The sequence below is a fragment of the Neopsephotus bourkii genome, unplaced genomic scaffold (genome assembly GCF_033783945.1).
Source record: "Neopsephotus bourkii isolate Nb327-2 ecotype Australia unplaced genomic scaffold, CSIRO-AGI_Nbou_v1 NB_1825, whole genome shotgun sequence".
Lineage (NCBI taxonomy): Eukaryota > Metazoa > Chordata > Aves > Psittaciformes > Psittacidae > Neopsephotus > Neopsephotus bourkii.
Window position 1 is genome coordinate 479,527 of NW_026902298.1, and position 22,750 is coordinate 502,276.

General features: G+C 44.6%; 1 protein-coding gene across 12 annotated transcripts in view; it reads right to left on the reverse strand.

Moving 5' to 3' along the window:
• The window catches only part of TENM4 (teneurin transmembrane protein 4), a 755,206-nt gene that overhangs the window by 148,359 nt on the left and 584,097 nt on the right, over nucleotides 1-22,750 (reverse strand). For all 12 annotated transcript variants that reach the window (XM_061343269.1, XM_061343268.1, XM_061343271.1 and 9 more), the window contains 2 exons: nucleotides 9,189-9,290; nucleotides 3,864-4,058 (listed from right to left, as the gene is read on the reverse strand). In XM_061343269.1, coding sequence (XP_061199253.1) covers nucleotides 3,864-4,058; nucleotides 9,189-9,290 — 297 coding nt within the window. The remainder of the gene's footprint in view (nucleotides 1-3,863; nucleotides 4,059-9,188; nucleotides 9,291-22,750) is intronic.

Sequence of the window (22,750 nt, forward strand, 5' to 3'; positions counted from 1 at the left end):
AGAACAGCCTAATATCAATTAAGAATAGAATAAGAGTAATATTCTCCTGCACACATATCGTGCCTTCATTTATTCTATTACAAAAACCTAAATTACTGCTCTTAATGAATTCAAAGCTGAGCTCTAGTTTTCCGAGAGAGAATTTTACACAAAGATTCAGCAGAAGTTAATGTCCTTATTCAGCAAAAGACATGCTGAAATTGAAGAGCGTGCTGAAATCTATACAGGTTTCACAGACACTTACATAAATTTCACATTAAATAGATCCTTAGAGAGTTTTCTGGAGTAGGAATTAAACAAAATCATATATTTTTACTCCTGATGGTTTAATTTTTGACTTTTTAATAATATTCTCTCAATTTCTGGTGGTTTTCCCACTCAAAGAGGCACTTTCCTACCAAGACTTGAGACCCTTCAGTTACAGGGTATAGCAATACGCACCAAAAGGCTGGATGTGGTGCTGACCGATTCCTGACTTATGTGTTTTGCAGGCAACTATCAGACAGCTCTGCCCATGGGGGGGGTTTTCAGCCAGCAATCAAAACCTATGACACCCAAGTAAAGGATTGGAGGAGTCAATCATCTATTTGTATATAAAAGCTCATAGAACAGCCTGAAGAAATTCTTCCCACCTCTTGTAAGGATGTGTGGCAGCACGCTGGGGATCAGTGACAAGTGTCTGGCTAAGCAGCAAAGTGAATGCTGTCCAGCTCCTAATAGAGAACAGCAGAACACGCCACCACACACCCAGCAGGTTTGTGGTCTGTTTCTTCCCCTCTTATAAAAGCTAATCAGAATCCAAATGACCTGCTTAAGATCCAGAAATGTTAAAAGGAAACACAACAGCTGCTCAGATAATTCCCTGGCTTCTCAAACCCTTCTCAGCCTGACAAGTAATGGCTCACCTATTACAATCCCAAGGCATGTGAGAGCATTTGGGTTTTGTTTGATTCCCGGAGCCCTGCTCACAGCTGAAGATTGTAAGAGGCTGGAAGGATGAGTCTATAAATCTCCTTTGCTGTGAGTGAGCTGGGAGCTCAGGTGCCAATTTTAGCACGAGACCCTTGAAGCCCTGGCCCTGCTCTTTCTCAGCAGTAATAAGTATGAAAAGGACTAAGAGATGGACCAGCAGCCCTGTATGTGCTCTCCACAGATGGTTTGAACATAGGGAACAAAGATCACAGGGTAACTGACAAGAGGCTACCTCCAGGCAATTAATCATCCCCTCTGAAGGTCAATTGGGAAAAAAGGTGAGTTTTACAGGGGCTCCATTGCAGGAGGCAGACAATCTGCTATCTCAGCTCGAACACAGGCGATTATAAGAGGGGAATGTGCATGTCAGAACCCCCCATTTATCATAATCCCAAGGCCATTTTTCATGTTGAAATGAGCCCTTTCAGAAAATGTCACACACAATGGTTACTTTAATCTCAGCCTCACTAGCTGTATCTCTTTAGGCTTTCTGCACCATCAGAAGGGCCCTGGGACAGGATTACAGGCTTCTGCTTTCTTCTTAATCAATTGCTTAGTGGATTTGGAGTACAAAGGTATATTTTTAGGGAGTTCTGCTTGACAAATTTAGCTGCTCAGCTCTGGGAGGAGCAGAGATGGGGATCAGGGCAGGAAAGCGGAGCTCACAAAACCTGGTACAGGTGGAGAAAGAAAAGAGTTTTGCATATATATCTGTGTTGCTGCTTGGAAAATGTCCCAGATGGTCTAATTCCTGCTTGGAAAATGCCCCATTTATAGTTCAGCCTTGTGCAGAATCTTTGCCAGGGAAGATAAATCATGCAGCAAGCAAGGTTAGTGCCTCTTCTATGCTTTTCCCCAATATGCTTCATGCTTCATTGGTCACACAAGTTATTAGGGCTTATTTGGTACCCAAAGAGCAACTTCTCATTTTTCACTGCTTAAATTCGCTCCTTTCCCTTTAATGTCTCGCTGGCTTAGCCCATGCCTTATAAAATATGGGCCAATAAAATAAGGAAGGAGGCAAAAGAAAAGCTCATGTAAGATTGTTGGCTGATGTTTTATAAACATTGCTGAACTTCTATAGAGGGAGGGAGAAAGAAAAGACAGAAGAAACCCTGGAATGAAACCCCCATTATAAACACGGCCTAAGCAGTGAAGCTACAAGAACTGAAAAATAATAAACCCTAATCAATTCCAGATGGTTCTTCTTAGAGCAGAAATTAAAGAGTAAAAGCAATTTTAAAAATAGTATAAATCAACTTTTTTTTTTTTTTACTAGATCTGAAGATATTCATATATAAATGTCCTCAAGATTTCCCACGTGGCGTATTTCATCCTCCCTCCCCTTTGCAACACAATACAAATTATGCTTTGAGTATGAAAACCAAACGCATACTTGGAAAAACACAAAAGAGATCATAAGAAAAATCATGTTCTCTTTGTTCTTCATTGGTTTTCAAGTTTTTACCTGGTGGGACTGACACTGTCCCCTCCAACGTGAAATAACTGAGCAATGTCTGGCTTTTCTGCTTGAAATGGGAGCAGGGGAATAAAAGGTTCCTGTGAGAACCTCACTGTGATTTACACACATTAAACACCTCTGGCTGGAGGCAAAATCAGATCGTTTCATTTCTGTTTAGCCAGTAAAGATAGGATCTAGTAAATAGGGAGATGCTTTAAAGATCCTTCAGTAGTCACCACCTTTGGGTTTTGCATGCCCCACGGCTTCATTGAATTGTGCTTTCTTAAGCCAAAATGAAGCTTTCTCAAGAGCTGGCTTATTGTTGTAAGAGCCGATATTGTCTTCATCTAACATTTACTGACACTGAAGCTACGTTACATCGAGATGTCCCACTCCAATACTTTTAACACCTCAAAAGGATTGATAGATGAGATGCCATTTGAACGTCTGAATCCAATTCAGCCTATTTTCATTGTCTGTGAAATAAAGCCACTCCAGATAAATCTTTATCCTGCACACAGGAAGAACACCATAAGTTAATTCAAGTTCTTATACGTATATCGAGTCTATCCTAAATCTATGGGGTGGTGCAGAGCCTTTACGTGTGTATCTGTAGAAGAATAATTTAAAAGTAATTATTTATCAGGTCATCTACATTGAATTTTAACAAGAGTTTTCAAAAGTATGGAACGTTATTCTTTAAATCAGGCACTTTTGGATGCATTTTTATAACTGTCCAAATGATTTGTGCACTCACAAAATGCCACTTTTTCATTTAGCAATAAGAAGCAGTCACAGACTGGGGAAGATAAAGGTTTATGGTGGCAGGTGACTCCCTACACAAAAAAGATTGAAGATAAGTGCTAAAAGGCACTGTATTTCTGAGCCATAAATCTAAACATAAATGAAAAATGTTTGGGGGCTAATGTGTGAAAAAAGCAATGGAAAAGCCATTAAAATAATATCTGATTTTGAAGCAGAATTTAATTCAAGTCCTGAGCATTTCTAAGCTTTTAAAGCTGACAAGAATCAGAGACTTTCTCTCACATGCCACCATTTTGGGGATGGAAGCAACTGAAATCACTTGGCATTGCCCAGCAGAGAAGAAAGCACTGTAAAAGTAATTATACGTTTCAATGTGGAAATGGAAACGGTGCTTTAATAAGAACATTTGAACATATGATTAGATGCTCTGGTCTTTCAACTCAATTTGTCTGTCTGAAGCATTTGATGGCTTTTCATCCAATTATTGGACAAATATGATAGCTAATGACAAGTTATGACAACATATCATTTTTAGATTGCATCCATCTATTGTGGCTCTAAGGTGCCTATTACTGTTCTGTTTAAGCGCCAGTTCTATTCTGAATTGCCTCCATCCATGTAATTACGTAAAGGTAAAGGCTAATTGAATGTGTGGTGCAAATACCTTCTTCACAGCTTTCTCCTTTGTATCCTGGGTTGCAGATACAGGTCCCCATGATGCATGTGCCATGGTTATTGCAGGAGACATCAATGCACTGGTTGGTTGGGACATCACATTCTGCTCCCTTCCAGCCACTGTGGCACAGGCACCTTCCCTTCATGTACTGCCCGTTTCCACTGCACAGCACAGGGCAGGATGCTGGGGACAGGTAATAGACAACACATCAGAACACAACCGTACATGGCTATCACTTCAACAAAGACCACAGGAGTCCAGAATGGGGCTGGAACTAGATGATCTTAAGATCTTTTCCAACCCTAACTATTCTATGATTCTATGATTTATATTCTTCATACACAGTTTTGAGTGGGGTATGTTGCTCTTTTCTTTGCCAAACCCAATTCTTTCATGGGGATGACACCCAGCTGTCGACAGAGACTTTGAACCAAACAAACAATGCTCTTGAATTAGAATGTCTCCTTGCTTTGGGTCTCATCCTTTTTTTCACTAACTAGCTTCTTGTATTCTGACTTTTCAATGTACTGGTGTCTTCTTTCAGCAGCACCACTGACCTTAGCTTGCTTATCAGTAACTCCTAGCTGCTGCCAAACTTCATACTTCCCTTGACACTGCCTCTGCTGAACACAAATCACTGCCCTGTTCTATTGGAATACTCGGCATTACGGGTTCCAGTTGCTTTGCTCAGAGTCCAGAATGCCACGTTGAGACTGTTGCCTTGATTTAGCTCTTGTCATGCCATAAACTACTAACTTTCTCCACCAAAAGAGCTGCCAAGCATTGGAACAGGCTGCTCAGGGAAGTGGTGGAGTCACTATCCCTGGAGGTAGCTAAAAACACCTGTAGACGTGGCACTTAGGGACATGGTTTAGTGGTGGACTTTAGGGGTTAACTTGATGGTCTTACAGGTCTTTTCCAACCTAAATGATTCCATGATTCTGTGATTCTAACTGAATCTCCAGCCCTCTGTTTTGGATATCGCCTCTGCTGGACTCCATTCACCATCAGACAAAATGCAAAACTGGCCTCTAGTCTTCCCAAGCTCCCTGTAATAGAAGTTCTCTGAATCTCATCTCTTTGCGACAGTTTGTAAAGGATTTCTAATTGTCCTTGTTTCTGGCAAAGTGGGCTGATTCTCAAGGTCAACCAGATACAGGATTTCTTCCCTGTGATAAAGAGGAGAAGAGGAAGCTGACAGGCTCGGGCTGTGGCATGATGGATCCCAGGAATTCAGCATTTTCTGAGCTAAATTTGGAAAATGTCAGGCAGAATGGGATGGGATGAACTGAAGGATACAGAGCAGGCTCCCCAAGGAAGGAAAGGCATCAAGGACTGGACCCTAGCCTCCAGGACCAAAGCTTGGGTAATGAGTGCTCTCTAAGCTTCCTTCATGTCCTTTCTGAAGATGTCTTCTCCCTTTTCCATCCTCCACCCTTTTGCACCCTTCACACCTGCCACTTTACACTCCTTTTGTCCTCTGCTCTGATTTTTCTAAGGAAGCTGCTGATTTCTGTCCCTCAGAAACAAAAGCTGCCCCTGTTCATTATCCCTTGACACTTATTGCTTAAGCCCTGTTCCCTTCCATTTCATTTTGCTTCAACTCAGCTGCGAGGACATAGATTCAACAGACTTCTCTTGCTCACTGTTGCACATCATCACCAGGTGAGAGCAGCTGAATTTGTCATCTGCCCCCCCACACAGGCAATTTGTGGATGTTTTTATGCAGGACAAATATGAAAGGAATATTCCAGTACAGTGTTTAATTCAACTGCATTAGGCATGTGATGAACACAATGTACCTCCTTTGCTTCATTTGTGACTCTGATTATACACAGGAAGAGGTATTAACATGGTTGGGGAACATTCCTCTCCTTCACTTCCCATCTTTTCAGCTAGAAACTGCATAATGCACATCCAGTGTTGCTTCCATGTGTCCTTATAGTCAATTTGGTTTGAGTGTAACAGAATTATAGCAACCTCACTGAAACACAAAACACTGCTAGCTCTGTTAAGCCCATTTGATATGCAGTGAACTGTATTTGCCTGACCAAGATAAAAGAGGTTTAGAAGATAAATGAATTTGGCAACCGTTATTACTAAAGAGCCCTCTGTTCACTTTAAAGGAAGGACATTGTAGTGTTGTGTTTCAAGTGCATCGTTTGCAGGGAGATATCTACCTATACAACACAAGACGTCAGCTGCTTCAGATACCCTGTGTTTTGTACATGGTTCACAGCAAACTCACTCTGTAATTTCACTTTTCAGCTTGCCTGATGGAATTTCCCTCCTGTCTCAGATTTCACATGCTCAGTAATGGACCCTGTTCTTTCAAGGCACTGGAAAAGGATCATATGCAGCTCTTTTCAGCAAGGAGAAAGAATAATTGCCTTTAACCAGTGGGAGAGTGCTGAGAAAGACTGAAATGTTTTCTGACAAGACAGCTGATCACTCAGTACAAGACCAGATAAATTGCTGGCCATCTGCAATAAGACTGGTGCTCTACAGAGTCCTCTATGGGGAACACCTTCAGCATAACCTGGGAAATGCTGCTGCAAATGTCAAGGCAGTGGCAAGAACAAAGCCTCCTTTGTAGCACACCATAATGAATAAAGACAAAAGAGGTGTCTGGAGTTTTTCCACTGCTACTTGTGTGACTCTTTTCCATACATAAAGATTTTTAAGTATTGTTTGATCATTCAGATTCCAACAAACAAGATCCAAGATGCCGAAGTTATAGTCATTCCCCATTGTGACTCATGGTAGCAGCAACCCTAATGCACTCCACTTTCCTGGTAAAGTTCAGCATTAGTGAGTAAGACCATTCCATTGTTTAATTTACACAGAACTTCATAACACCAGCTCCCATGGAACCATAGAATCAACCAGGTTGGAAAAGACCTCTAAGATCAAGTACAACCTTTACCCCAGCACTGCCAAGTCCACCACTAACCCACACAACTAAGGGCCTTGAATACTAACAAAGGCCCCATGAATACACCCCTGTGATTTGTTCTCATTTACTCAGTTTAAATTAATTGGTTAATAATACATTCATAATTAACCCTTATTAAAAGCAGAAGGTTTTTTTTCTGCTCCACAGTCTCCCACTTATTTGGATGGTGAATTATGAGGCTGATTGGAAACAAAGGAACACCCAGGAAATCTATGACCTAGAAATCTTCACGTGGGCGCAGCACTGCTTATTTAAGGATTACTGCTCAGTACAAGGACCAATGTATTGCTGCAGATGGATACTGCATTACACATGCCACAGTTGCTGCCCTCTGAGGGATTATAGGTCAAACCCAGCATCTTAGATTCCCCTGAAAATCAACAGGAAGCCAATGCTGGGCCCCTCCTATCTCATGCTCATGGGAAGATGAGCCTTTTAACAAAGCCACTGGGTGGAAATGCATACCCAAATAGCATTTTGACACTCCAGGTACTAATCTGTCTTCCTAAAGGCAGATATGCACCCAGATGAGTAAAGGTATAGTAGAATAAAAGGTGTTCATATCAGCCGGAATAAGGACTGTAGTGAAATGGGACTTAGTTACTCACGTGGCTCAACTGAAGTGTGAGAAAGCTGGTTTATAACCCATGAAGGGATGTGAGCCCCTCTGAAAGTGAATTCAGAACAAAAGCTTATGTATTCTGACTTACAGCAAAGGAGCTTCTCCTTTACTGACTCTACAGGGAGCCTTGGGGGGAACAAGCCCTGAACTTCTGCCCCTATCTAAAGTTGGGAGGTATGAGCAGGAATATGCTGTGGGAGATGGGGGGAAAAAATACCCCTCCTTTTGTCTCCAGCTCCAGGGATTTGAAAAGGAGCTTGGAAATGCAAACCGAGTGTAAGGAAATGCAAACCAAGTGTAACCTGAGTCAGCAAGAAGTTTGACAGATCAGCTCTCAGGGATGCAGACTGCCACATCCATCTTACTGGGCTGTGAACTCTGAAACACCAAAGTGGTTCAGCACAGAGCTCCCCTCCTGCCTGTGGGGTTTGCAGCCCTCCTTATCTCTGTCTTTTGGCTGGGCTACAGTGATTGACCCATGCTTGGCTGGAGGGGGAGAGGACATGGGGTTGGACAGAGTTTAGCTCTCCCTCTTGGGAAGGAGCCAGTCTGCCTTCCAAAGAAGTGATGGGCTGGGGTGAAGGCCTGACCTGTAGCCTCAGCAAAGCTCCTTGTGTGGGCATTAGCTTTTTACACTCCCTCCCTCCCCACATTTATAAATCTGCATTTAGTTTCTGGGACTGTTGGAGCCAAAACCCAAAAGGCCTCAAAAAGGTTGACGCGTTCTGGTATTTCCCACATGCAGCGTTTTGATTTCCTGGTCTGAAACGTGTTCTCACTCTTAGTATTTCAGTTTGGTTTTTAAATGTTTAAATAACCTAAAAGTCCTCAGGTCACACAGAACTCCTTCCAAAAACATTTATTAAAAGTACTTATCACTTGAGCAGAAAAATGTTTTCTATTGTTTTCTGGGGTAAGACTCCTTCCCAGTTTTCCCAGTGTTTTCACTTTTGGCCAGAGTATCCAGTTTTTCCTGCCATTACTCCACTCCAAGTGCCCCACACCCCCCAACCAGGCTGTCAGTGATCATTCAGAGCTGGGGCAGATTTGCAAGGCCTGCAGCAATGAAAAAGGCACTTGAGTTTTGTGGAGTTATAGAATCACAGCATGGTTTTGGTTGAAGGGACCTTAAAGCTCATCCAGTTCCAATCCATGGCAGGGACAACTTCCACTGGAGCAGCTTGCTCCAAGCCCCTGTGTCCAACCTGGCCTTGAACACTGCCAGGGATGGGGCAGGGACAACCCACAACTTCTCAGTGTCTTAGAAAGTACCATTATAGGGTTTGTCACACATTGGTTGCATGCTCTGCTAAGCAAACAATAATGCTGCATTTATAAGTCATTGGGTTTAAAGTCCCTTCCAGAGAGAAGATTGCCAGTATGACTCTTTGCCTGTCTGTATGCATCTTGGGGTTGTGTTGTTGCTAAGGTCACAGCAATCATGACCAGTAGGAAACAAATCCACAGATCTGACCTGTTTCCATTGTACTGCAGCATCCCCAAGCAGGTTAATGCTCCATCCCTGGCAGTGTTCAAGGCCGGGTTAGACGAGGCCTTGGGTGCCATGGTTTAGTGTGAGGTGTCCCTGCCCATGGCAGGGGGTTGGAACTGGATTATCTTAAGGTCCTTTCCAACCCAAACTATTCTATGATTCTGTTGTACAAGCATGAATATAACATCCACAAGAATTAACCAAAGGGGAGAGAGGAACAGTTAATCAAGTATAAATTCCTACCTCTGCCACAGTCAGGGCCCAGAAAGCCAAGGAAGCAATGGCAAGTCCCAGACACGCAGTCTCCATTCCCATAGCAGTTACTGGGACAATTATCCACTGATTCTGGAAAACAGAGGAAAAATCAGATAATTCCTTAGGCAAGGGAAAACCTCTGAGCTTGGGAGGTTTTGGATGACAGGACAGCTGAAACTTCAAAGTAATCACTGCACTTGGGGATGAAAGCATTAGTCTGAGCTTCACCAAAGACAATCATTGACAGCAATGGATGGTCACATAACACATTAGTGAGGAGTGATGGCAAATCCCATGATTAAATCACAGCTGCTCAGCACCCACCAGGCTTTGTCCTCACTCAGTACCTGAAAACTTCCACGTGTCTTTTCCTGCTGCTTACTCATCCGACTTTTCCCCCTCTTTGAATGGACTGGAGAGAAGCAACACACACCATTCCCATTGCAGAACATGCACCTTTGGTCTGATTTTGTTGAACTGGGTGAGTGAAAATGGGGCATTTATTTGTGCCAAGCAGAGCTGAGCTACGGTAGCAATGTTCCCTAGGAAGTTATTGAACACAGACCCCTGGTTCATCCTGTCCTCTTGGAAGATTATACCTCACCAGATACCTTCTCATTTGTTCTGCAGTATTATACAAACAGCTATAATATTGCACGTTGGTGGACCAGGAATGGGACCGTTCCACACATCATTCTGTTTCTAGCTATCATTTGAAATCCCCTGACTTTGGCAAAACCACTGGCTATTCATCTTTCCAGGGAAGCTAGCAGGTAAGCCCAAGGTTATCCTGCACTTTTATTGTGAGGGCAGTTCAGAATACTGGGGCTAAATTATCTGTCATAAGAGAAGAACACAAGCTGGTAAGCATCACCTATCAGAAAGAGCATAAAAATGATTTTACTTTCTTGACTAAACTATGGCTGAAGACTGAGTAAATGTGAGTAGGGCTTGGAAAGGTGATGGAATACCACGGTTCATCCCACACTATTATTTCATATGTTCTTAGAGGGTGATGTGCATCAGATTCAAACTGGATTCACTTGTACAGGAGAGGCATTGGTGGTACATCTGTTGTGCAGTGTGACCTGTGTGAATAATGCCTGTGCTTTAGACTTCATGAGTCCCTGTGGTAGCAAAGATTTGTAACTCCCTACCGGTGCAAGTGAAGAGAAACAGCTGCAGCAGAGATGTGCAGATTAGCCTCTAATCACAACTGAGAGGAAGCCTGTTTCTGGATGGGTGTTCTCCCAACAACACAGGTTTTGGAAGGACATTTTAAAAGATGTGGTGTAATTTCAGCGTTCCTAAAGGGCAACAGCAGTTTTAAAGGCTAAAAACAGTTTCAAGCATTTATGTTTTAAGCCTTGGCAGCAGACATCTCATTATCAGATAGCTTCATGCAGCAAGGAAGCTACAAGGAAATGCTGTCAGTTTTCTAACACTTAAGCTCTCTAGTTAAGCAGAGATTCACTTTACGGTGTATGGAAATCCAATCACAGCATGCAGTCAACACCTGGGGCCTGAGCTGCCACCTTTATTCCAATCAAATCACAGCCATGCTTCCTAGAATAAATAGCAACTCAGGCCTTGTGCGTTTATACTGACACTCAGGTACACCAACACAGACTTAATACCAGGTCTCAACACAAATCTATGCTCTAAATGAAAAGTTAATGTTAGTCTGGATATTTATAAGCTTCGGAACTTTGTGATGGTTTAATTTCATTGCTGAAAACAAAGATCATCTTGCTTTACGCATTTTTGCCTCTATTCATTTCTTATGATACTTATATCCTTCTTGTCTTCAAGAAATATATGCAGAAATGTAGAAAAAGAGGTTACTTATTTGCACACATATAAAGACTATGCAGAGTGTGAGCACTGTGAAACAAGATAATGAAAGGGGCAAGGAGATTTAACAGCTCCTGTTGCTGCAAGGGTCAGTCGTTTTCCTCTAATCCTCTCATCCTAGGCACAACTCTAAGCACCCTCTTCTTATGCTGGTTCTGGCACTTGTCAGACCCTTCAATGAGCTGGTTAAGCTCAAAAGGTGGCAAAAAAAAACAATCCATCAGAGAAAAAGCTAACAAGTGAATTGTTTTCTATGGTGTGAAAACAGGGAACTTAAGGAGTAGGGCCTATTCAGTATCACAGATGTCTCATGCAACCTCACCATCACACTGCCACACTGAGCCTGGCCTGGGGTCTGAAAGCCTGTAGCAACACTGCATAAACTGAGACTCCTAGAGTAGTATGGGTTGGAAGGGGCCTTAAAGCTCATCCAGTTCCAATGCCCTGCCATGGGCAGGGACACCTTCCACTAGAGCAGCTTGCTCCAAGTCCTGTCCAACCTGGCCATTTCCATAAAGGAACTGTTAAATGAATTTGCTTTTTTTCTTGTAAAGTCCAGAGTCATCGAGAACAAAGCAGGTTTGGGACTTAGGCTTCTGATTAGCAAGCTACAGAATCATGGAATCAGCCAGGTTGGAAAAGCCCTTTAAGCTCATCCAGTCCAACCATTCCCAGCACTGCCAAGGCCACCACTGCCCCATGGCACTGAGGCCTCGTCTCCACAGGGTGTGAACACTTGCAGGGACGGTGACTGCAGCCCTGCCCTGGGCAGCCAGTTCCAATGCCTGAGCACCCTCTGGGGCAGGAATTGGTCCTCAGCTCCACCTAAACCTGCCCTGGTGCAGCTTGAGGCCGGTTCCTCTTGTCCCATCCCTTGTTCCTTGAGAGCAGAGCCCAGCCCCTCCTGGCTCCATCCTCCTGTCAGGCAGTTGGAGGGAGCCATCAGGTCCCCCCTGAGCCTTCTCCAGCCTGAACCCGCCAGGTCCCTCAGCCCCTCCCCATCACACTTGGGCTCCAGGCCCTGCACCAGCTCCTCTGCCCTTCTCTGGCCCTGCTCCAGCCCCTCAACCTGTATCCTCAGGTACCGTCACAAACTGGAATTTCTTTTCACGTTGCAGACTGCAGGCATTACCAAGCCATATTCACTTAAGACTTCCCATAAAACGCCTGTCTTCATCCCAGGACTGAATTTCATTCCAGTCATTGCAGATTGCACCAGGAACAGCTGAGCTGATTTTCTGGCCCTTCTGAGATGTACACATAACGTGTCCGCGCATCCATGCACACTGCTCTAATACCCAGACTAAAGAGGAGGACGTGGGCGACTTGGCATGAGAAATTAGGGAGCCATGATGGGGGAATCCTAGAAAGAACAAAGGATCAAGTGGGCTAAGTCTTAGCATTTGGATATTTCCCTATTATTATCCAGTGGGTCTTAGAGAGCAAACTCTTTACCACTCAGGGAGCCCTAACTTAGTGGCACAAAGAAATTGTCTGCCTTTTACATCCACAGTCAACATTGCTACAGAGGTGACAAACTCAAGCAATACATAAAAGAGGTCACTGCAAGTTAGGGCTACATTCTAGTCTCCTTCCTATAGCTAATTCTGCAAGCTGCACATGTAATCATAAGGATATTTTCCAATTTATACAGAACTCCATATGCTGTTTTATGAACAGTGCCATGGGAACTGTGTTAAGGGACCGCGACGATGTGTTCTTTTGTTTTCCTTAATTGTTAAAGTTCATTGTGAGACCATGGTCAATCCTTGCTTAGAAAGAGATAGATGTTCCCTGCTCTCAGCCTGACTCCCACAGCTTTCTCTTGGCTTCCAAATCTCTGAAGGGATCTGATTGACACCAGCTGGTAAGGGCAAAGATTATTCATTAGAGGGTCAGCCAATTAATGATGCATGATGCTTTCCCAGGGTTTTGCTATCGAGAACATTGAAAATGCAGCTCCCCTGACACCTTTCAACAAGCAACAGCAGCAGGAGCAAAGCTCCTGAAAGCAAATAACTCCTGCTGGGAAAGACCTCAAAGACTCAGGGTGATGGGGCTTCTAATGGGGATTGCAGGAACTTGTGTATGGGAGTAATTGTCCTGTCAGCTTCAGAATCTAATTAGCAACTGAGAAAACAAGGGATTTCCTAAATAACTGTTCTAAACACCCAGACATATCATTTACTCCTCTGAGAGGAGGAAATGACATAATGAGACACATGGCCTTCAGATCCACACTGTCCACGTTGGAGAGTGGTATGGAAATGCCTTGTCTGACATAGCAGGTACTTCCTATGGTAGTCCAGCCTGCCTCACTCAGGAAAAGGAGGATGCACAGAACTGATTCTATAATAGAAATACAGACTGGTTTGTGTTAGAAGGGACCTTAAAGCTCATCCAGTTTCAACCCCTGCCATGGACAGGGACAACTTACACTACAGCAGCTTGCTCCAAGCCCCTGTGTCCAACCTGGCCTTGAACACTGCCAGGGATGGGGCAGCCACAGCTTCTCTGGGCACCCTGTGCCAGCGCCTCAGCACCCTCACAGGGAAGAGCTTCTGCCTAAGAGCTCAGCTCAGTCTCCCCTCGGGCAGGTTCAAGCCATTCCCCTTGGCCTGTCCCTACAGGCTCTTGTCCAAAGCCCCTCTCCAGCTTTCTTACAGCTCCTTTAGGTACTGTATTCATAAAAATGAAAGATAGAAACCATTCATTAAGTGTGAAAGCCAAGGCTTCTCCAAGAACAAAACTCTTCTTCTGAAGCACTCTTTAAGCTCCTTCCCACCCAGAGCTTTAACTGTCAAAGCAGAGAAAGAAACGCATCATGCTCTGGAACAAACCTGCTTTACTTCATGCACCACATTGAATTACAGCTGCTGAGGATGCTTGGAGATTTTGCCATTTGTCTCAAGGGACTTTTTTCAGTACAAGGAACCTCACAGCCGGTAGATTTTGAGGGAAACTTGGCTGAAACCTTTCCCTCGTTGGTTGTTTTCCCACTGCAATCACTCCTTACCCTGAGAGAAGCTGTAAACTGGCGCGATCCTTCCCATACCCTCACTACGACTTCACACTACACTGCCTTTCATTTAAGAACATCACCGGGTTCAGTAAGAGATTGCTAATTGCTCCCATTCCCAGTGTTTTTAGGCTGGCAATCTGAGGCATACACAAATACACTGCTTGCTCCATATCATGGATGTGACAGCAGCAAAGCTCCCAGGCTAATGGTCTGCTCAGGGGACCACTTTGCTGCTGACAAAAAGCCCTGCGAAAGCCAACTCTACTGTGGTGAACTCTATAAAGATCCGTCAGCCTGGCTTACAATTACCTCCACGAATTACCTTTATCCAGATGAAATGCAATAAACATATTAAGGAGGCAGACAAACTGTTAGACCCTTGGTGGACTTCTTATATATGTACTCACCATGTTTGCTGGTCAGTGGTGTAGCTACTCGAGCAGTATTTCTGCCTTATTTATCTACTATGCAATGTTCAACTTCATGGCTTGGTTCTCTATCTTTGGGCCAGAGGCCAAGGCAGATGTTTGCCTGACACCAAATCCTATTAAAGGCTGCAGTAACACAATTGTCTGTTAAAGATAAATATTTTATAGCCTGCACTTGCCACCAAGCATCATCATTCCCTGGGCATTCAGAGGCAACTATTGGCAAGGCAGAAATAGTTCTCTAGCTGGCAACTGAAGGCAGTAGCTTGCCTGGGAGTTAATAAGCACCAGGACTGCTTTCTAAGAACTCATTGAATGACATTCAGTGCAGCATGGTTGGAGGAATTCAAATGTAACTGTTTCATTCCACAACCTCAAAGAGCTGTTCTGGAGCTGGCAGTGTTTGGTGTCACAAACTTGTAGGAATAGCACTGCACTAGAAGAATCAATCTGTTTCTGGAATGAATGATAGAATCATATAATTCCTAGAAGGTTTGGGTTGGAAGGGACCTTAAAGCTCATCCAGTTACAACCCCTGCCACGGGCAGGGACACCTTCCACTGGAGCAGCTTGCTCCAAGCCCCTGTGTCCAACCTGGCCTTGAGCACTGCCAGGGATGGGGCAGCCACAGCTTCTCTGGGCACCCTGTGCCAGCGCCTCAGCACCCTCACAGGGAAGAGCTTCTGCCTAAGGGCTCAGCTCAGTCTCCCCTCGGGCAGGTTCAAGCCATTCCCCTTGGCCTGTCCCTACAGGCCCTTGTCCCAAGCCCCTCTCCAGCTTTCCTGCAGCCCCTTTAGGCACTGGAGCTGCTCTAAGGTCTCCCCTTCAGGAGCCTGCTCTTCTCCAGGCTGCCCCAGCCCAGCTCTCTCAGCCTGGCTCCAGAGCAGAGCTGCTCCAGCCCTCGCAGCAGCTCCATGGCCTCCTCTGGCCTCGCTCCAACAGCTCCATGTCCCTCTTGTGCTGCTGCTCCAGAGCTGGATCAGGACTGCAGGGGGGGGTCTCTCCTTCACACAGCAGAGGGGCAGGATCCCCTCCCTGAGCTGCTGCTCACGCTCTGGGGGTGCAGCCCAGCCCCCGGGGGGGGGTCTGGGCTCAAGCACTCACTGAAGCCGGGTCATGGAGAGCTTCTCATTGACCAACACCTCCAATTATTTCACCTTCTTTGTTGCTGCACCAAAGCAACCTTATCAAGCTATGGATTCTTTCTCCTAGACCCACTTTGTCCAGGATAAAGCTGCCACCTACAAGCTCACTGCAATAACATCTCTTTCACAGAGCTCTCCCTGTCATTGCCCTGGCTACGTTAGCAGTAATTTTAATAGGAAGCCAGGCAGTAGAACATGAAAGGCAAAGATGACTCTGAAGCTCTGTGAACTCATTTAATTTACTTCCCAGTTGCAGAGCTTGCAGTCTTGTTTATGTCTCAAAGAAATGATGCGACTCAATTGAATTTCACTGCGGGATGGGTTGGATTCAAAGCCTTAGAGAGCTGTCACCTGCCCTTGTGATTGTGATAACAATGCCAAGGGAGACGTGGGGATGAGAGGGGATAAAACAGGTTTCAGGTATCTTGAAACCTCAGAGTTGATATTATGAGCCCAAAGAAAAGAAAGGGGGGGTGAAGATATCCTGGAAACAAAGGTAATGTTGAAATGCTGGGTCTGGTATTCTCTTCCTCCTCCTCTTCCTTCCCCAGATGAAGTTTGAAAGGACCAATTCCTTCTCATGGTACATCCTCACCTGCTGAGATATCACTTTTTTCCTGCTTCATTTGTGTTTTATAAGGCTTTTACATTTCTAGCTCAAGTAATCCACACCTGGCAGCCAGGGATGTGAATGTCTTGACAGCATCGTGGAAACTCAGTCATTATTTCTGAGTGCTCTTTCACGGTTTCCTCTTGTGCAGGGCACACAGTGAGATGCTGATGCTGTTAATGCCACTTGATGTTGTGCCAGGTTTTGAAGGGTTTTTTCTGTTTCTGAAGGCTGGGAGGTCTGTTTTAATTAAAGATCCATGCATATATAACCCTGCTTTGCTCTCATATCCCAGTGGAACTCTAATCTTCACATGCAGGTATATAAGGATGCTAAATTAGGAAAAGGCCACAGGCAGGCAGTCCCTTAAACAACTCCTGAAATTACCCCTGATTCTGGAAAATCAGAGTGAATTCACAGTATCCAATTGCATGCTCCTCTCCCCACACCCGTTTCCTATGAGAACTTTAACAAAGAAGCAGTTTGCAATGGCAGATACCCTGCATCTCCATCAGTGCTCTGACAGCATCAGTGCTGTCATCAGTGCTCTGACAGCAAATACCTGCTCCAGCCAACAGCGACTCTGGAGCCTGGATCACTTCAGTAGGTGATGGTGAAGCACAAAAGGTTTGGTGTCCAGGATCACTTTGGGTTACTTACTGAAATCATCAAGAGCTGCTGAGTCTGCCAAATTCGACAGCACATCATGTGAGTACATTTCCCCTTGAGATGCCTGTGCTTTCCCTTCTAGGCCTGGCTTGAGCTGTCTCTCCAGGTACAGGAATGGCTCTCAGCACAACAACGTTGCTCTTTCTCACACTGTTTCAAGCACATTGGACTCCAGGCCCAGCTGGAAATACCACAGAAACAGCTCTTTTTTTGTGCACTATTTTTGAACTTCTGTTCTACAGAAACAGGGACCAAGTGGGAATAGTTTGGGAAGAAAATAAAGAAGAGAGTAAGACCGACCATTTCAGAAGCCTGGGCCACACTTGGCTTGTCCTTTGAGAAGGAGCTTTATCTCATGGATTCATTCCCTTCTCCTACTGCTTCATTTTTAAGAAGAAAACTGTCTAGTGTAGAACACCTTTTAATCTAAAGCTATTGGATGGTTGAAAGCACAAGGTGAAAGGGGGTTTCAAAAGCATTTGGGCACTGCTCTAGAGATGCTATCATTTAAGTTAACGGTACAATCTCCTTTGATTTCACCAGCATTTAGCAAACCCTGCTAATGTATTTCTGCTACTCATAGGGATATACAAGGAACATTGTTTTCTTCCCTGAGAATGTGAGCAATGCTAAAAGCAGGAAAGGGTCTATGATATACAGTTCTTAAGGAACTGTACATTGTCTATCTGAAAAACTCTGTTCCAAATCACTTGAAAGGTGATCACAGGTTAGAACAGAGAAACCAGGACTGATTTAAACAAAGAGTAGCTGTTGGGCTGAAGCCTTCTTCTTCCTCTACCATGCAGCTTGCAAGCACAGTAATGTTTTAATCCCACACTTGTAACATACACATGTATTCATGTATGAGGTCTAGAAAGACACCTTGCAAACAGTTCTTTCTTTTTTACAGCTGGAATGTTTTTAAACCTGAATTTCTCTCCCATAAATGAAATGCTCATATCCCCAGTTTGCCCAAGGGATTGCAAGGAATTGGGTTCTTTTTTTGTTGCTTCCCACTCTCATAAATTGTTACAAATGAATACAGGAAACAACAATTATTCAGCCTTCAGGGTTCAACTTCTGGAGCTGCACAAGCAAGCAGGAAGTTACTTCTCATTCAGTACATTACAATCCTGTCCTTGTAGCCCAGGGCAAGGCTAAGGCTGGCCTTGAGTTTCACTTTAAATGATGTTGTAACTCAGTGTATTCCAAGGGATAAAAGCAAACTATTCCTGCAAACACACACACACAGAGGACCTCAAATATGATCTCATTTGGTCAGACAAATGCCATGAGACCTTGGTATCCTGGTTTGTTCTTCTTTCTTCTTCTTCTACTAGTGCTATTATTCTATTTTACCTTTTATTTCCAATCATTAAACTGCTCGTACCTCAACCCTTTTACCTTTCTTCCATTCCTCCTCCCTATCCCACCATGGAGGGCTGAGCAGTGAGTGAGCATCTGCATGGTCCTTAGTTGCTGCTTTGGCTTGAACCATGCCACTTGGCAGTGTTATCATTCTGGATGCATTAAAGGTTATGTTTCCTTTTACACAAAGTCTTTAGTAAATAAATCCAGCCTGGAAAAAGAAGGATGTAGTGGCTGGAGTGGCTGATGTCTGAGGTTCAGTTAGGTGGGTGCCTAGTGCTATGGATGCGCTCTCAAGCTATGCCACTTCATCTCCAGCTGCTGCTGCAGAACGGCCTGAGTCTCCTCTAGGTTTTATGTCACATCTGTCCCCCTGTAGAGGTGCCCTTTGGAGCATCTCAGGTGCTGATAGATGCCTGTGCTCATGCAACTGCATTGAGCTTTCAGTGCTCTTCAACCAGGGTGAGGGAAGAAGCAGAACCTACAGCTCAATTTGTGCCTCCAGCTGATTCACTGCACAAACTTAAGTCGAATGATGCACCTTCTCAGGGCCTCCAGCAAGCCCTCTAGAAATCACTTTAACATCAGCTAGGTAACTTGTCCTGAGCCTGTTGTAGCCCTTAGAAAATGCAAGCAGCCACACATGTACTGCACAGACCAGCCATTATCATTTAAGAAGTCAACATATGGCAGGAGTTACTGTGCAATGTCCTTCTCATCCCACCTGGAGAGACTGGTCCAGTAACTCCCGAGGTGCTGATGCTGTTGATTATGTAGTCTTGCATACATATACTTTAATATAGCCTTTAGGAAATTAAGGCTTTAAAAAGTCTGTTTTAGTGCAGAAAGGGTTCTCCTTTTGTTTGCCAAAGCGGACGAGTAATGAGTAACCCCCACAGCCTTCTTTCTGTGCTTTAGCAGGGGAGCACTCCTGGAAAGAAAAGTCTTGCAGAGAGCTGTTCTAGCAGCTCAGTGATACGGCACAGGAATCCAACAAGCTGTGCTTACATCAGCCTGCAGTCTGGGAGCATGGAAAAGAGCTATATACCAAAGTGTAAAAACGAAAAACATATGCACAGTTTTACACGCTCCTCCAGAAGCCCTCCGACAGCATTCGATGTGTGTTATTAAGGCAGAAATCTGCTGCTCTGAAAATAGGGAACTGAAGGGGAAAAAAACAACACAGGGACAGAAATAATAGAAAGAAGAAAAGGCTTTAACTTCACTATTAAATAAACCTTTTCTTGACCCTAAAACTAAAGTAATTACCCCAATCAATAAACCTTTTGTACAAGCTCTGTCAGATCAAGAGAACTTGCCTGCCTGCACACAGCACACCAACAAGCAAGTTCAAGGCTCCCAGCCTGTCTAAGTACAGATGTAGGCAAAGCTTTTCAGGAAGACAAATCTACCTTGGTTTTTCTACCACTTGAAAGCATGATCAAAACCAGACAAAATCTGGATTAAAGACATTCAGACGTCTGACTTCTACGGAGATGAATACTTGTTGGCATCCAAGCAGTGTTACAAACACTGCTTAATTACTGTTGTACAACAGTATAAATATGTGTCTGTTTGTCTATTTTTCACTTGGATTCACCAGATCGATTGAAAGAAGAATGTACATATAGAAATACTTTTAAAAATCAAGAAAAAGCTCAAGTGTAACATTAAATTATTCCACCTCTGCCTTAAAGCTGAGCTAGTTTTACAGTGTCATTTTCTATGGTTAGCTTCTACCCACAGAGCATCAATGAAGAGATATGCTCAATATGGAAAGAGCAGCCGTGGAAGTTTTTACAGCCAAGCATCTGACCTTTACAAGCTTCTTATTATTTAATTATCTTTGAGATGTGTCCCTAATTTCCCCTTTACTAGAGATGCCTGATGTCTTGAAAAGAAAAATCTTGAAATCATAATTTTGCCTGCCATTAGCGGCTCGAGAAGCAGGGTTACAATGCAAGAATTGCTTCGAACACTTGGAGAGAGAAAAAAGGTCATCAAAAGAACATGTGGATTTGAAACAATTGCTCTGAGTTCAGGTTTCTTGGAACTGCTGCAGCTCCAGCAGAAGCAGGCAGAAAACTGCAGGTGACATTTAGGGAACAGTGTGTACTTCTTCCCCTCTACTGTGCTCTGGGCAACAGCACAAGAGGGACGTGGAGCTGTTGGAGCGAGGCCAGAGGAGGCCATGGAGCTGCTGCGAGGGCTGGAGCAGCTCTGCTCTGGAGCCAGGCTGAGAGAGCTGGGCTGGGGCAGCCTGGAGAAGAGAAGGCTCCTGAAGGGGAGACCTTAGAGCAGCTCCAGTGCCTGAAGGGGCTGCAGGAAAGCTGGAGAGGGGCTTGGGACAAGGGCCTGTAGGGCCAGGCCAAGGGGAATGGCTTGAACCTGCCCGAGCGGAGACTGAACTGAGCTCCTAGGCAGAAGCTCTTCCCTGTGAGGGTGCTGAGGCGCTGGCACAGGGTGCCCAGAGAAGCTGTGGCTGCCCCATCCCTGGCAGTGTTCAAGGCCAGGTTGGACACAGGGGCTTGGAGCAAGCTGCTCCAGTAGCATGTGTCCCTGCCCGTGGCAGGGGTTGGAACTGGATGAGCTTTAAGGTCCCTTCCAACCCAAACCACTCTGGGATTCTCTGAGTCTATGACTGAAGCTGAAGGGATTTAAGTACCATGATTGACACTTGATCTGTCAGGAGTTGTCTGCAAAGGGAGACAGGGAGATATACTCCAGCACTGGGACATGTTCATCCATTGGCTCACTACACTGCAAGGTTCATCAGCTTGGGGGAAAAGGTGGAAAGATTAAGGGTGCACTGATAAAGGTAATGTTGACGTCCAGGTGCTAAGGTTTTAAGGGCTGTATTACACGTCATCAGTGTTTTACCAAGAATAACAAGAATTCTTAAGGCAAGGCAAGTGCAAACTAACATGGAAAGTTCCACCTCTGCAGAGCTTTCCTGCCATTTCCAGAGCTGGGGTCAGGCTCTATTTACTTTTTATTAAGCCCTATAAAGCAAACAGATTAGATTTACACAGGCTGGATGAAATAGTGAAATCTCACCACTACAGCACCTGCTTGGAGAGGGGAATTCTTGAAACTCATGGAAAGCTCAGACAAGAGGCATCTCACCCCACATTTCTGCCTCTCCAGGTTGTGTCAGTTTAAAGTCATTCCCCCTTGTCTTGTCATTAAATGCCCCTATCAAAAGCTCTTCTCCAGCTTTATTGTAGGCCCCCTTTAGATGTTTGAAGACTATTATAAGGTATCCCGTGAGCCTTCTCTTCTCCAGGGTGAATAACCCTGTTGATAGTTTAAGTTAGCCTACCTATAGGCAGCAGAAGGAAGGGAAGCAAATCTAAGCTACTCAGTTTCTTCCTTTTCCCTTTGCTAAGAACACGCCAAACACAGAGGCATCTCCACTGGGAGCTAAAGAAGAGTCATTCTTGTCACCTTTCTTACAAGGAGGGCTCTCAGTTCCGTGCTTGCCTTTGTGCCCTGTAATTTCTCCTCTCCTTTCTAAGCTCCGTCCTCCTGTGAAGTGTTCCTCTGCTGGTGTCCTTCTGGTGGTTGTGAACTGCTGCCCTGGGGACTCTATGGGGGTGGTTATATTTTAGGCTGTTGCAGGAAGGCAGCTTGCCTTTTGATGTATATTGCAGTGCTCAAGGAAATCACTCACAGTCGTTTTCTTTATGGATAGGAGACAGGGCAGGAGGAATGAAGGTCCTTCCCTTCAACTAAAGCGTTGTCTCTTGCCGAAGATCAAAGTGAGATAAACCCTTGCATCCCATCACAGGTGCTCTACACGTGTTTGCTGGTGCTTGCTGGGTGACAGGCTGGTAAACAGCGATGCTCTCCTTGCACACACAGATGACTTGACTTTGCCTTTTGATTTCTCAGTGGTCCTGCACTACCAAGCTTGCCTGAGCTCAGCAGTACCAGCTGCTGGAGCACGCTCTCTGACTCCAGAGATGCTGTTTCAGGCTCTCAGATGTTTCTTGCTTCTACCAAGCAGGTTTTTGGCCAATAGCTCTGTCTCGGATGTGCTGATTCCAGCTGATTCCTCAGCCTCCTATTGTGCCTCCCTTGTACTAGATTGCTCTGAATGAATTACCACGTTCAGGCAGAGGTGAAGCCACAAGGCGCTTCTCAGGGAAGTGTTTCTATTAGGAAGCTCAGACAGTGCCACCAAGGTCATTGACAAAAAGGTTAATTTATTATTGAGAGACCCTGATTTTCCATTCCTTTCTAATGTTCAGAGGAATGGGATATAAAAATGCTATTAAAAACCTGAGAATTTGCCCAGAACAGTCTCTTTTCACCTCCACCTGAATTGCCTGTACTATGCAGAAGCTCTGACAGGCATTAGGATGCTGTATTCTCCCCAGGTTTATGGGCAGTGGCATGTCACATTTTGACACCACCTAACTCCTTAGTGATAATGATTCCAGCTCCTTTTA